Source organism: Meleagris gallopavo, chromosome 10 (genome assembly GCF_000146605.3).
Source record: "Meleagris gallopavo isolate NT-WF06-2002-E0010 breed Aviagen turkey brand Nicholas breeding stock chromosome 10, Turkey_5.1, whole genome shotgun sequence".
Lineage (NCBI taxonomy): Eukaryota > Metazoa > Chordata > Aves > Galliformes > Phasianidae > Meleagris > Meleagris gallopavo.
In genome coordinates, this window is record NC_015020.2 from 18,343,648 (window position 1) to 18,359,238 (window position 15,591).

General features: G+C 42.3%; 1 protein-coding gene across 2 annotated transcripts in view; it reads left to right on the forward strand.

The window, feature by feature from the left end:
- LRRC7 (leucine rich repeat containing 7) overlaps window positions 1-15,591 on the forward strand; it is a 90,414-nt gene that overhangs the window by 28,924 nt on the left and 45,899 nt on the right. The window contains exon 8 of one of the 2 annotated variants that reach the window (XM_031554880.1): window positions 4,306-4,421. The exons of the other annotated variant lie outside the window; for it this stretch is intronic. Within the exon in view, the coding sequence (XP_031410740.1) occupies window positions 4,306-4,384 (79 nt within the window). The 3' untranslated portion in view covers window positions 4,385-4,421. Of the gene's footprint in view, window positions 1-4,305; window positions 4,422-15,591 lie in introns of those variants that run through there. 2 annotated transcript variants of the gene reach the window in all.

The following is a 15,591-nucleotide window of genomic DNA, read 5'->3' on the forward strand; positions in this document are numbered from 1 at the left end:
GCAAAAAGCAAGTGTATAATGGAAGATGGATGCTTGTAAAATAGCTCACTACAGCTCAGTACCCCGAATCTGTAGTGTAACTTTCTGAAATATGAAATGTAAACAGAAACAAAATATGAGATAGCCCTGGTCATTGATTCAGTGACAGTCTGTTCTCATGAAGAGCTACTCTGAGTCACTGAAAATGTGTGCAGGGTAACCTCATCAGAACAAGCTCCCAATACGATTTGTGAGGAAGCAAAGTGCATTTGCTTGTTTACGATACTGTTTGAAAACTTGTGTCGTCAGAATATTGAGGAAATGTCCATTTTACTATTTATTTTAAACAATGGTATTTATCTTGGTACTACCATCGTTTGACCAACATGTAAGTGGTATTTTGAAAATGAAGCAGTAAATAAATGAAAGGTGAACATCTACACTTGCCATGCTGCATGCAGGGAGTTCCACTGAATAAAGCAAGGAATACACTTCTGAATTCAAACCAACATTGTGTTTTTTCTACGCAAGGATCTTTACCAACGAAAAAATATCCACGGCTCTGGGAATCATTCCAAATGGAGGCTGTATGTCCTCGCTGTAGATGAGACTTACAATGGTGATAGAAGGCTCTACTTAGGAAACTTTACTGACACTGAATTGCGTGTTATTTAGCACTCTGCTTAGCAATCTCACATTCACTAAAAGCTGCTATGCAGGGATTTTCCCTGTATGGGACATGATGTTGTCACTGCTCCATTTGGGTATTTCCCCAAAGGCCCAGAACACCCCTTTTCAGAGAAAAGTCGTGCTTTATGTTAAAGGATGTATTTCTGATACCAGTGGAAAACACTTATTTTGTGTGTAAACATCCCATTTCCTCTGCTGAATTCGATTTGTATTTTTTGAGAAACAAAGCAGGCCCTTCAGTCCCCACTGATGTGCCAGGAGAGCAGGGCTGTGGCTTCGGGTTAATGCTGTCTGCAGGCTGTGCGTGCACTGAGGCTTATGGCAGCGGGGCAGGACTCGTGTCAGCATTACTAATAAGGCTCTCCTTTACTTCAGCAGCACACCGTGTCCAGGTGCCATCCCTGCAGTGTCTGGAAGCCCCTCGTGGGCACGGTGCCTCTGGGTGCAGCAGCACTGAGCTGGCGGTGGCTGAGCTCAGTGACTTCCTGCTGCTGGCTCCGCCAGGATGGAGGCTCTGAGTGCTGTAACCAAGGGAGACGTTCCTTGTGGGCGGTCGGTCCCAGCTCTGCTGTAGCAGGAGGCTCTGCTGTGCTCTGCTGAGGCAGACTGGAAAGAAGGGCTTCTGCTTGTGCAAACGCTGCCCTTCAAAATGGTGGTAGGAGGCACAGCTGTATTGTGAAATAGAGAGAGAGAGAGGGGGGAGAGAATCGTTCTGAGTGCAGAGCTGCTCTGTGTCCAGGTGTGACATGAGTGCCTACAGCAGAACAACCTCAGTCAGGGAATGCACGTGGCCCTATAAGCCGGAGGGGTTTTACAGCCTGCTGTTGGGGCAGATGGGGCAGGTCTACAGATGTGTACTGCACAGCTTTCCTTAACCTGCAGTTTGTTTGGTGCACTGTGAACGGGGGAACCTAACGGTGTTGCTGCTTTGTTTGGTGGTTCTGCAATGAGAAGAAACGTGGAAAGGAAGGTGAATGCCTGATTTTAATGTTGTACTTTTGCTCTTAACTAACCTGGAAGTGTACCATCAGACCTCTGGAAGTAGCATCTGCTCAGTGCCGTTACCGTGTCAAATGCAACTTAAATCACGTGGGATGAAAAGTTACCAAAAAGCAGATGTCAGTCTGTCCTCTGTGCTGGGCTGTCAGCTGTGTGTGCATGAAGACTTTCTAAGGGAAGCATTTAGCATCTTGGCATAAACAGCAATTAAATGTGCTTTGTGTTTACTGTAGCTCTGTTTTTGCCACTCAGTCAACAAGTCAAGGTTGTTGTAAAACGTATCCATGGTAACCGAGTGCCAAGTGTTCAAATGTAGTTACAAAATCATCAGACAGAGTGATTACTAATAGCTGCTGGTGGAAAGGAAGCTCCCTAACCAGAGCAGGGCTCTGCAAAGTGGTGTTCTTTAATCACAGAATGGCCTGGGTTGCAAAGGCCCACGACGCTCACCCAGTTCCAACCCCCTGCTGTGTGCAGGTCACCAACCAGCAGCCCAGGCTGCCCAGAGCCACATCCAGCCTGGCCTTGAGTGCCTGCAGGGATGGGGCATCCACAGCCTCCTTGGGCAACCTGTTCCAGTGCCTCACCACCTTAATACACCTTGCATTAAAAAACAAGAGCTCTCCGTTGACTGAGTTTGTCAGCACAATTTTTCTGCATGTAAAACAAGTCCAAACATATCAGTGCATTCCCTGACACTTTGTGGTAGGAAATTGATGCAGTGTTGTTCATAAGACGTTTTGAAGAGTTTTCTCTGGGACAGACGTAGCCAACATTGCAGTTCTGCTGTTGTGCTGGGTTGTGGTGGGCTGCAGGAGTCCCTGCTGTGCGGGAGTGCAGTGCAGGGTGTTCCTGTTCTCCATCAGCAGCTCCTCTTCAGAAGGCTTTGCTGCTGCTACTTAAATGCTGAAAATATTTGTATGTTGGCTTTACAGCTCTTCACAAAACGGCTTTCTAAAAACAATTATTTCTTTTCTCTCTTACATGGTTATTAAACATACGTGTTTCCAACAGCTTCAGGGCATTAGGGAATATCTGGAAATCTCTGGCCAATATTGCAAATATTTTCGAATACCTTATCAAAGCAGTAACTTTTGCAACAAAAACAGGAAACAATCTGTTTTTTTCTCTTCAATTCCTGTTAAAATTTCTGGAGCATTTGCGAGCTTCTGTCTGAGGTTCTGAGGTTTGAGCACTGTAACACCTCTGCAGGTGCTATCCGCAGCTCAAAGACCCAACCAGGATAATTCGTATTATTCTGTTTGGTAAAGGTGATCTTTTCTTGCTGTAATGACATGTAATATCACTGTGTAATGGCTCAGGACGATGCTTAATAGAGCACAGCTCCCAGTAGCTCTGTAGCATTCTGCTTTGTAAATGCTACCCTGCTGAATATGCATGTGAAGCTGAAGGTGAGGCTTTCCAATTGCCACTGATGTTTTCAGGCATTTTGCACCCAAACTGAAGCAATTAAGTTCAGTGCAGAGATTTCTACTAGCTTCAGTGGGTTTTGAATGAGGCAATTTGTGCTTCAGTGTTTAATTATTCTGTGTTTGAGTTATTTCTTAGGGAGGAGGGCTGCAATTCCCAGCTTCTATCCTGCAGGATAGCACTGTACTCTAGCTTGGGTGGGAAGACGTAGGAGGGCAGGAGGCTGCCAAGGGAGGAGAGCCCCTTGGTGTGCTGCTGTTGGTGATTTGGGTCCCACAGGTCCCCCCACGGGTTGGCCTTGCCCTCAGCCCTGCTTGTGGCAGTGATAACGCCTACTGGAAAGGCCCAAATGATTTTGTTTCTGAAAACCTCCTGTAGGTCAGCATCCTTTCCTGAGTCGTTTACAAAGTCAGCAGCAGGAGCCTGGAGCTGTTGGCAGCTCCTCTTCCCACTCATATAAAATTCCTGTTTCTTCCAATTTATGCATGTAAGACCCTCTCTCTTCACACAGGTGCTTATGTTAAGAACTCCCAGTGACGGACCTCCACACGTGCTTTTGGTAGACGTCACTGTCCAGATCTCTTGTACTCTTTTGATAGGCTCCAGGAGTTTCTGAGTCATCCTTTCTCATCACAAAAATGGTGCTGAATTCCCCCAGTGTGTCACATTTCGTTGAGTATCCCTTCACGTTAGAAGAGCTTCTGTTAATTTGCCTGGTACAAATGGCAGTCTCTGATACGTGGTCTCCTCAGTGCATCCTGGAGTGATGCAGGAGTTGTGATGTTGCTTACAGGCTTCCCGTCACCCAGCACTGAGGTACATGTGTGATACATGCACGCTGTCTGAGCTTTAACCTGAGTTCCATCTCTTCTCAGCAGTTCTGCTCTGTTCCTTATTTTTCTGCTTTATTCTGACTTGTGCTTAAGACAAACCCTCCAGCTGACTCTGTGGGTGAGCACTGCAGCACGGGAGCTGGCCCAAACTCTGAATACAAATTAATTTAGATTTTCTGCTGTGACCTTTCATTTGGAGCATTCCTTTTATATCCTTTCCGTAGACTCTGGCAGGTTTCCTGCTCCCGAGGTGCTTGAATAAAGACGTATTATTGCTTTTCATGCCTTTTTTCAGACATTTCTGAAGATGTTTTCTGTCCTTTTATAGCTAACCATTCTGTTCTGTTCTCCTTGTTTGGATGTGTGTGCACAGTGAGATGGCACGTGGCAAATTTGCACCGAAGATAAATTGTCCTAAACGCGAATTGAGGAAGGTGGATGCACCAGAGTGAGAAGAGTGGATCATAGAACCAGAGAACCATTACAGTTGGAAAAGCACACTGAGCTTCCACTGCCCCCAACCCCCAGTGCCACATCCCCACAGCCCTGGAACACCCCCAGGGACAGTGACCCCACCCCCACCCCTGAGCAGCTGTGCCAGCACCTGACTGCTCTCTTCAGGAAGAGAAATTTCTCCCAGTATCCAATCTGAACCTTCCCTTCTGCAGTGTGAGGCTGTCACCCCTCATCCTAGAGATGCGTCCTAGAGGTGTGGGGAGGTGGATACCCACTGTGAGGAAGGTGGGTGCACACAGTGAGCACCTCCACCTTTCCTTCCTGCTCCTCAGCGTGCGTAGTCTGCGTGTTTGTCAGCCGTTCAGCATTGCCCATGTAGGTTCTTTGTTCTGTGCAGTCTGTCCAGGGATTTTCAGCAGCTGTCAATGGATGTGGCAGCAGCTCTGGGTTCGGTGCTATAAATCGGCCTGTGAATACATTTGCACTTTTTGTCAATTGCATCTAGTGGAACAAAAAACACTCCATTTAATTTCTCCTAAATTTGCAAGAAATAATACATTTAAGTTACTTGCCCAACTCTGTCCTATATTAGAGCATGTATAGCTGCATATGTACTCACATAAATGCGTGCACACACTTGCATATGTGCCATGAGTGGTCGGTGAGGTTACAGCCTCAGCCCTGTCCTGCAGGCTGTGTCTGTATGGCACTGAGGTGGAGATGCTGCTGTCACCAACCTGACGTATAGGAGCACGGAGGAGGCTGTTGTTGGGAGGTAACAGATTGTGAAGTACGGTTTTCTGCTTTAAAATCACAGTGGTGAACCAGGAGTTAACAAGCCTCCCGATTAATGTTGTGCAGTGTGTGTGCGTGTGTGTGCTCCTGGTGTGATGACTGTGCAATAGGTGCTCACAGTATTGTCTCAGCACTCCCACTTTGGTGCAGATACACAGCTTTCACACCACTGTAACCTTTTTTCCGTTTCCCACTCTTAATTGCAGCTCCAGCCTGTGTGGCTTTGTCTCACCTGTGCAAAATGAAGTGCTGTTTTCCTGTATGAATGCACAATGAGGCCTTTTGTACCTAGTGGTTAATTATCAGGCCAGCGGTGTCTGTGTTGGTGTTTGGAAACCATTTACCAAATAAACGTTGTGTTGGGATTGTGACCCCTGTGCTGCATTATGGGGCTGTCCTGCACGGAGGGCTCTGAGTGCAGGCGCTCCAGCAAAGCCCCTCGGTGGGCTGGCAGTGACTCCCCAGCTGTGGGGTTAACCCAACCCCTCCAGTGCCCAGTACTCAATAATTTCCTTCGGATATTGTGTAAATGACGTAAAGCCCTGCTATGTTTTCCCACTGTTTGATAAATGCTGAGCGCTTCTGTTTGCTAATGTGCATCGTTACACAAAGTACCTCTTCTTACCAATTAGTTGTTTTTAGGAAGTTATAGAAAATGATTTGAATGAAAACTCACAGTGCTGAAGTCATGGCTGTGCTGCCTAGGCTGCAGGGAACAACCTCTGTGTTAGCTGAGTCAGCCCAAGTCGTGCAGCAGGAGCTGATCTGCACTGCTTGGAGCTGGACTGCTTCATTGCTGACGGCAGTTTGAGGCTGGTGCCTATTTTCTGGCTGTTTAGTTTCAATAACTGTTCCGTTAAGGGGAAACCTTCCAAATACAGGCTGATATTCTACCTGAAAGATTGGAAATCACAGACTTCTATGTTCAAAATGAATGTGAGTCCAGAATATCGATGGTAACCAAGTGCTACCAGTGGGCACCTGCTTATCCTATGATTACTTTCCCAGTTCTTTTTTTTCTTGTAAGTATAAGATAGATATATTAGACTGACTTTACAATAGCATAGACAATATTTTTATGTCCGTGTTGACTTTTTTTTCCCAAGAGTTTGATTATTGCTTGAATTATGTATTACTAATAAGGGTTGTATATACCTGGAACCAAAGACCATTCTGTTGTGTTGGTGCTGAAGGAACCGGTACATTCAGGCCGATTAAAAACTCTCGTAAAGCAGAAAAGGAAATCAGTAAAGCCTAAAATCCCCAATAATATCATTACACTAGCATGTGTAGGAAGCAGTGGTATGTAGAGGTTGTGTGCAACTATGCATTTGGTGTGTGTGTGTGCGTGCATTGCATTTATATAGCTATAACCACATACATATTTTATCTAAGTAGTGCCTATATATACAAATACACATATATCTAATTTATGCTATGTACACATACGTGTATGTGCTGTCTCACTTGTCATATGGTTAACTGGGAGCTAACCTGGCAAAAACTAACCACGAAGGAGCAGCAATAGTACTGTGTTAGGGTTGGAGCAGAAGAGAAGATGGTGGAAGTGCAGTGTTAGTAGGGAAGAAGGAGGTGAGGGTGGCATGAAGATTCAGGTTTAGAATCATAGAACTGCATAGGTTGGAATGAACCTTTAATGTTATCAGTATTTTTCCAACCATCTGTCTTTTTCCTGTCGTTACGATGAACCTTTTTGTGCTTGTGTGTTTTCAATCTCAAAATGTAAGCTGAGATTTTTAGCCTTGATTGCGCAGTTTCAGGTTCTGACTAGAATAAAATATAACTACATGGAAATACTGGCCACGTGTTTTAGAGACATAGCCTTATTTGTGAGAATTGAGGCTGATGTGTATGTTTTCTGCCAAAAATACTGTGAAATGATTCTTTGGAATTATTTACTGTAGGCAGTAATGTTGATAATCTTGTTTTGTTTTTCTTTACTAAATATCTAAAGTTATCATTAGAATCTTTGTGTTTTGACTGCCCCTCTTTGGATTAAGCAATAATTCTGTGCATTGAAGAGCTGCAAGAGTAGTTCTTAAAAATTCTGTGAAAAATGGAAGTTTTTAATATTTTACTATCAATAATTGACATTCTTCTGTGACAAAAGCAGTGGGTATGTTTTCTTCTAGTAACTTGAAAGCTCAGAAGGTCACTATTATCTAAAATTTTCCATGTAAGGTATTTCAAATGGAAACGAGGAATGCCATCTATTAAATTTTTCAGTCTGAGTCACAAATGAAATTGTGAAGCCAATCATCCAGTAGAGCATCAATAATGTAAGTATCTGCTGTGGCTTCACACTTAGCACTGTCCTGTTCCTGTTTGCATAACTATGAATACGTATCTATGGAAATAATTTTTAACCCGTATTTATGTTGATCATATCTTAAATGCAGTGAAACTGTGTATAAGGAAACTCAAAGGATCAGGGTTTCTAAGCAGAATCTTAACAGATCTACAAGAAATATGTAGTAACTTGTTTTTGAAGCAACATAAAGTCGCGTAGACTAGATTCAGCTTTGGCAGAAGACATCAAAATTAACAGCAGGTTAACACAGAAGTTTCACAGAAGTTAGGTTTGCAAATTGGAAGTATCTACCAATAGAGAACTAAAGATCTTATACTTTTATCTAGCTAAGACTTTATTTTGAATTGAAGGAATAATTATTAAAAAAAAACACGCACACACAAAAATGTAGTTTAAACATTGTGTGTATTGAATACTGGCATTCCTCTATAAACATCATTTTAGTACAGAGAACGGCATGTATCACTGAGGAGCATCTTTGGCAATTTAAAGCATTGTTTGAAACGCTGTCATTTAAAGTCATTTTATTCTTGTTCCCTATTTCAATATTGCTCTGCTTTGCCTTTAAGATAAGTACAAACATTTGTCTTTTTTGATGTTGTAAGACTGCAGATAGGGTCTCACTTGGTTCTTTGGTTTCATCTCGGCAGCGGTGAGCCAATAAAAGATTCAGAAAGATATTCAGACATCTAAAACGTGGCAAAATCCATTCAGACATTTCAGCTATTAAATGTTCCTTGTAAATCTGATAATTATTATTTCCATTAATCCTGAAAATGGAATTATACAAATCATTCTTGCGCCTCAAGAACACTAGTCCCATTCATTTAAGTAATATTTATAATGCTGAAATCCTTGCCACCTCCAAGCTGCTGTTTTAGGAAATGGATTTGCAAAACCACAGGTTGTGTGAAGTGTGTTGAAGTCAACGGAACTGAATTTATATCAGCTGAGAACATGTCCAGGAACATCTAAATATAGGTTTAAAAGCTTTGCTTTAGACTGCTATTTCTGAAAGGCTGTTCCACTTTTTTCCTAGTTTATTATAAAGATGTAAACTGTTTCTTGCACTTTGAGATTACAAATGTTTTCATCTTTCATGATGGCCTGTTTTCTTTAAATAGTAACTCTGGCTGAGTTTAATAAATCACATTCCAAAAGAGTTAGTGCTCTGGCAATACGTTATTAAACCATTGCCAGAGTTTTAATAAGGCACTACTACCGCATATCTTTCTGTTTTAAGCTAAAATGCTTGCTGCTGAGGGAAGATGCGCAAAAATGCTTTGTGTGGCTTTCCTGTTGTAGGAGCAGGTTGTGACCGTGCGCGGTGGGCCACAGGAATGTCCCTAATTCTTGCTGCCTACAGGTAGCAGTGGCCATTTTTCGCCACTTGTCCTGTGGGGAGGTGATACAGCCAAACTTCTTGTAGCCCTCTGAAGGAGTGCTGGCACTTCTTCTGCCACCTGGGGTAACCTTGACCACAGTTCAGCTTGGTTAGCAGCTCTTTTTCAACCCAGACCGTTCTGTGATTCTATGGAAGCTTCCCTTTAGCAGATCCAAATTTGATTTCTATTTTATACTTGACTAGCAGGGTTAAATTCCAGATAGAGTCTTCACAGTGCAAAGCGGTGGGTGGGGAGAGCATTTACAACCATGAGGAATCACTCTGGTTCACCTTGCACTCATTTTGTTCTTAATTATACTGGAACCCTGAGCTCCTCCCAGAGCACTGTGGAGCTAAAGACACAGAGAGTTCTCTCTGACTGTTATTAATGAGATCTAATTAACGTGCTCAGCTTTCTTGAGTATGGCTGTGTTATGGTACGCAAGGAAATTGCTCAGCGTGCTCAGAGCACCGTAAGTTGGTATTCTTTTAATTCTACCTGACTAAAAAACATCTGCAGAATGAAAACTCCTGCATACAGTTAAAACTGCAAGGGGAGTTTTGAGACATTTGTATTTGTTGCTGCATCAAGATGCAGAAGCTGTACCTGCAGACGTCTCTGCAAGGACAGCCTGAGCAGAGCCCTGCAGCACATCAGTCGTCCCCTGAAGGCAGCGCCCAGCCCAAGCTCTGCTCTGTTGTGCAGAAGGTTGCCTTTGGCACCCTTCCCTCTAGCATTGGGAAATTCTCTGCACCACGAGATGTCTTATTTATGTAACCTGAGAAGTCAGAAACAGTGGTGCAAAACTCGAAGGCTCCCAGCTGCTTGTATTCTGGCACTTATGAGATATGATTGACTATTCTGAAGAACTGTAGAATACATATGTGTGAATGGATTGCAGTGATCTTTATTTTTATATCGTAGTTACTTCCATCCCTCTTCCTCAATTAGTACAAAGATTGTTCATTAGTCACGTCGTTTTTCATCTCAGATTCATCCTGGTCTTTTCCTAGCTCATCTTCATTTCATTTCTGTGGTTGAGCTGCAGGAATGTTCCTGTTTTTTCTACATGTTGGTGATGTCTTTGAGCCATGTTTGAGTAGAATCAGGAGTCAGACTGTCTGCTAAGTATGAAATGTGTTGAGGGCAACATTTTTTGGTTCTTACTTTCAGGTTAGATTGTTCAGGTGATTTTACTCCTCAAGATTCATTAATGCCCACTTGGTTCATCCTGGCTGATATTGTGAGCAAGTTGATATTTAGCTTGGGCCTTCTCCCTGCTATCTGGCAAATGGAAGGTCGGGGACAAAGTGGTATTTTCAGCCTTGCGTGTCAAGATGGCTCCCAGTGCCTCAGAAAGCCATGCTGGGAAAGAAGTCGGTGTGCCATCAAGAGTCAAAGCTGTGATGATTTCACCTTTCTCTGTGATCAGTTGTGCAAACCTTGCCAGCCGCAGTGTGATTCATTGCCAGCTCCTGAGCCAAGAGGTTCATTTGGAGACGTGATCTACTTCCACCACAAACAAAACCAGGTGGAATTTAGGTCTCTGTGCAGAAAGCCTTGCTTTAGCTCAGTGACGTGTTTTTAACATCCTTACATTTAGCACACACCAGTTTTTTGCAGAATGACCTGCGTGGTTTTGTTCTGACTGAGCCATGGAATAGCTCTTTTTCCAATTTCTGTGTGGAGGACGTCTTTCTTAGTGGTGCTTTTTATTTTAAACCCTTGACATGGAATTAGGTAAAGTCTCCTAAGTCTTCAGTGCCGTAGGTCAATGAGCTGTATTCAGACACCTTCTGTACCAGCAGTTCCATCTTTTGGCCGTTGAGATTGGTTTTTCTAACCTTGGCACTGGAAGATGGAGAGTCTGCCCTCACCCATCAGCTGAGCTCAGATGAGTTCAGTGGCACAAGCAGCAGTGGAGGTGGAGGCTGCAGATCTTTGGGTGCCAGAAATGGCAGCATCAGGAGCATCAGCATGAGTTGGCTGCGTTGAGGTGGTTCTCCCAAACTGTGCTGTGGAACCAAACCATGCTGGTATGCAAAGGGTAGTGGAGCCTGCCTCTTACTGCAGTAGGTTTGGTCCAGTTTAGCAGTCTGGCTGTGTTTTGCAGTGGTGTTCCAGGTGGGCTGCCTGCTCCTGGCTGTAGTAATGATCAGGCCATAGAGAAATAGCAAAGCAACACAGAGTTAGTTTAGGCATCATCCCATGATCTTTGCTATATTCTCTGATTTGTGGGTTGATACTTAAAGTAGCAATATATGCGTTCTTAAATATAATTGAAGTTGAAATAAATGCTGTTTTGGTAGTTATTTCATATATATGCATTTCATGTATTTCACTCCATGTATAACAATTTTTAGTATCCTCAGAATCAGTTTTTCATTTCACGTATTTTGTTATTTTGAAGCCTAGGTAGATTTGATTATGACAGATTAATTTATACACATGGTTCTTTGCTTTCCAATATGTAGAATATTTTACATTCCGGGCATGGGGTACGTTGTCCTGAGATTCACTGAAAGTCATCACAGAATCACGGAATGGCCTGGCTTGAAAAGGCCCACAATGCTCATCCAGTTCCAACCCCCTGCTGTGTGCAGGGCCACCAACCACCAGGCCAGGCTGCCCACAGCCACATCCAGCCTGGCTCAATGCTGGGATTTCCACGTAGTCCATTAAGTGTAGCATAAGGAAACAGGTGATGCAATGAAATACTTCATCCCTGTTTAAAATTTAACTGTTCTGCAACACTTAACGTAGGTGACTAACATTAAGTACTGTTTTTACAATGCAACTCCTGAACTGATCAATTAATAAAGTTATACTGTAAGGTTTAAAGTACTAGAAATGGAAGAGTCTCCTGAATGTGATGTTTTTAATAACTTTAACATAAAAATTATTGCGTATGATAAAAGTGTGGGGAAACATTGTTTGAAATGAATACAGCAGTCACTCCATTAGTGGGAGCATCTTTGCTTTTAGTTGCTTTTTATTCCTTTGGGAAATACTGGTTTCTGTTGATCACAAACTCATACAAAGATAACTGTAAGCTGCTGCTCAAGGAAATGCAGTGTGTAACTGTAATCACTCTGCCAGTCCTGCCTTTGGGAGAGAGGGGCACAAGGAGTGTGCATTCGTGTTGCGCCGCATCTTTGGTTGTGTTTCTGCCTCTGTCAGCTGCTTTGCACTCATGGATTTTAGCCTTTAGGAGATGAATTCCTCTGTTAGCCACATGCACGATTCTTTATGTGGGAAAAATGAAGGCGTGAGGAGAAGTTTGTGGTCGAGGTTTTGAATAAACCTTCATCACCACTTCGTGTCTGGCATGACACCGAGTGGGATTTTGGTAACGATGCCATGATTTCACTGAAACAACTTGTGATAGTTGAGTTGTTTTTCCATGAGCTATTAAAGCAAGGCATTTTCCTGGTGATTTAATGTATTTCAACGTGTAGGTAAGTAACTTCTAAGTAAGGTAATGAAAGCAAACATGCAAGAACATACGTTAGGCAGTGTATGTAATCACGATGGCTTCTATCTGATGCCACTGAATTTTGTAGCTTGTTACATCTTATGTAGTGTGAATGTTATTCAAACTGGTGTGAGCAGTGCTGGCTTTTCACCAAATATTCAATAATCTTTCTCTTTATGCTGGTTTTTGCACACTTGTAGTTTCTCGTGTGCTTATTGCACTGCACACAGTGCATCCCTCTGTGAGCTCCGCAATCTCCTCCATGTAACTCCTGCAGTTGCCTATGGATGGAGGAATGGATCCAAATGTGATCTGGATTAAGATTTATGTGAAAACTTTGGCTGCAAGTTTTATTATCACATTAATTAAATTACATTACGTCATTGAAGCAATGAATATTTAACTGAGCATTACTCATAACTGCACCTTCCCCGCTCCTCCGTCATAAAATGACCACGCATAAAGAAGTATAATGGATCTTTTTGGAAGAAAAATATAAGTAGTTGTATGAAAGAGACAAAAATATCACAGAGGAATGGGAAATGGGATGGGATGTTCGTTCCGGTGGGTACCTTTGCAGTGTGCTTTGTCTTCTGGCAGAGTCCCATAGCAGATAGCTGAAATTCATTTGCCTCCATACAAATGCTGCTGTTTCTGAAACAATTTGTTTGTGTGTCATGAGAAACTGTGCCATCGTGTTTTAAAGTTGTAGTTAAAAGTTATTTTCTACAATCAATTTACAGTGCTGTAAAACAGAGCTTTTAAAGTAAATGTTACGTTCAAAAGCAGAATACAAATATGAAACACAGAAATGAGAGCGAAATACTTGTGAGTGTGCATACAGCCAGTGCTCTGATGGGGAAAGCTTTAACGTTGTGGGTGTAGGTAATGATGAAATTGCAATGCTCACGTGCTGAGGTGCTCTCTCCAAAGCAGCAACCGGCCAGTGGTGGTTGAGTAATTGCAGTCATTTGTCCTGCAAGCGTACTGCAAGGGGAAGCGTGCATTCATGGAAAGGATCCTCATAAAGTTAATGAGAATCTTAGTGGCAGTGAGGCAGTCTGTTGTCTAAAAGTGTTTGCAATTCCTAGTGGAACTGTTTTCTCCATTGAGGTGACTTAATTAAAAAAAAATTGTATTCAATATTTGCCTCTTGTATCTGAGTGTCAGAAATGCGAACTGGACTAATAATAATTAAGGCACAATGGTGAAAGTTTCCAATGCGGCAAATGAGGCCAGATTTAAACATTTTCAGTGACTTAGAAGTTATTTAATGAGATACTGAGTGTAACTGATCTGACTTAAGCATGTTACGGCTTTGTTTATAAAAATGCTTTTGTCTGGATTTGTGAAATTACAGTCAGCTCGTGCATGATATTTCCAAAGAGAATTACAGTGGAGTTAGAGGACCAGAGGGGTTAAAGACATCGTTAGCTAAAATTTTAATGGAGAGCATAATATCAAGCAGAGCCCTCTGGGGAAACGAGTGGAAAATCTTCGTGCTTGCAGGTGACTTCATTATCCTTCTTCACTGCCGCCATGCGCTGTGCCAGTGGAGCACTTGCTGCTTTGTGGATGGCTCCCAGTCTTCCAGACGCTTTTGCATACTGAGGAGATACTACTGAAAGATAAAATATTTTCATCGTCTCTTTTGGTTTTATAGCACTAATATTTCAAAGTAATGAATACTATAGGAACAAAAATGCAGTAAGAAGCAGACTGGGAATTGGAGAGAATCAATCAAGAGTTATATTACTGACTTGGAAGGGGGGGCCACAGTATAGTGTATAAAAAGCCACTTTCTGTTTAATCATGTGCACTCAGTCTTGACTAATCATAGTTATATTGATAAGTATTGTTTCAGATTTAACCACTCCATGCTTTAGACTTGAACTACATCGTGGTTTGCACCTTGTCTTCCAAAAATAGGTGTTATTTTCCACCGAAGAAGCCCAGGTGTATTTTAACAACTCTCCCCTGCAGAACATTAATTTCTCTAAAGTACAGAAGCGCCTCCAATGCTTGATCTTCCTTTGTGACCCTCACGTTCATTCCTTGAAGTTGAGCTGAAAGATGGTGGAATGCAGGAGGTCAGTTGTGGAGGCTGTTTACTTAAAGAAAATAATAAAATACATGATTTCTGAAGCTTAAGAGTCAAGTATTTGTTTATCTACATGATTTTTCATTTCAATAAGATATGCTTAGCAGAAAATGCCTTCTACTGAAGGATGATATTTACATTTTTGTCAAACAATTGTGGGTTTTGTTTTTTTTAAGTATTTTAGAAAACAAAGCATGAAGTTTTCTCATAATAAATATGCCTCAATGTTCTCTATCCAACCCTATCACATCATTTTTCTGTAACTGAAATGTCAAAGCAAATCTCCATTGCTTAATTGTAGCATCCTTAATGATTGGCTTTACTTCTGATACAGAATACAGAGATAAAATGGTCAATATCAGCGATCCCATCCGTAGCGACTGTGATAATTTTTGGATTGATGGAGGATCAACTCTGAGTACCTCAGAAGGCCTCTAAGTAGTAGAGTAGTTCTAGTTCATACTAAATTCTTTAATTATTTGTATCCTTTTATTTCTTTCTGTTTTTCTGTTTATCACCACCGTAATGTAGTGCTGTGTTCAGAGCATATTGGTCTACCAGGATTGAGCAAGAAGTTCTGCAGCAGCAGTGTTGTGTCCATGGAAACAAAGGCAGGATTTAATTTCTTGCATTTGAACTTCATCCGTAACAGGACAGCTGTGTTTTGTGCCTTTAGGAAGGGATCAGTTTTAGGGACATGGCCAGTGGGGATGGGTTGGGCTTGGGGGTCTTAGAGCTCTTTGATTCTATGATTTGCTTCTATGATTCTATGATCCTGGCCCAGGCTGTCCTCCAGATAATGCCAGAAGTGCTGGCGGAGCCAAAGCTGGGTGAGGGGCACTGGCAGGAGGGAAGGCTGATGGCAGCACCAGCACACTGTGGCACGTTGCACCACCTGCGCAGCACATGCCCTGTCCCACAGGCCTTGTTTGGTGCAGCTCTGGAGGAGTATAAGCATTATTATTCCAGTTTGTCAAAATGATTACAATCTTTACGAAATATTTAAAATGCTATTTGGTTTAAATTTAATAACCCCTTTTATAAAGTATTGACTCTGCTACTATTTACTAACATCAAGTCACTCATCGTAAACCATAGAGATCAATATATTCAAA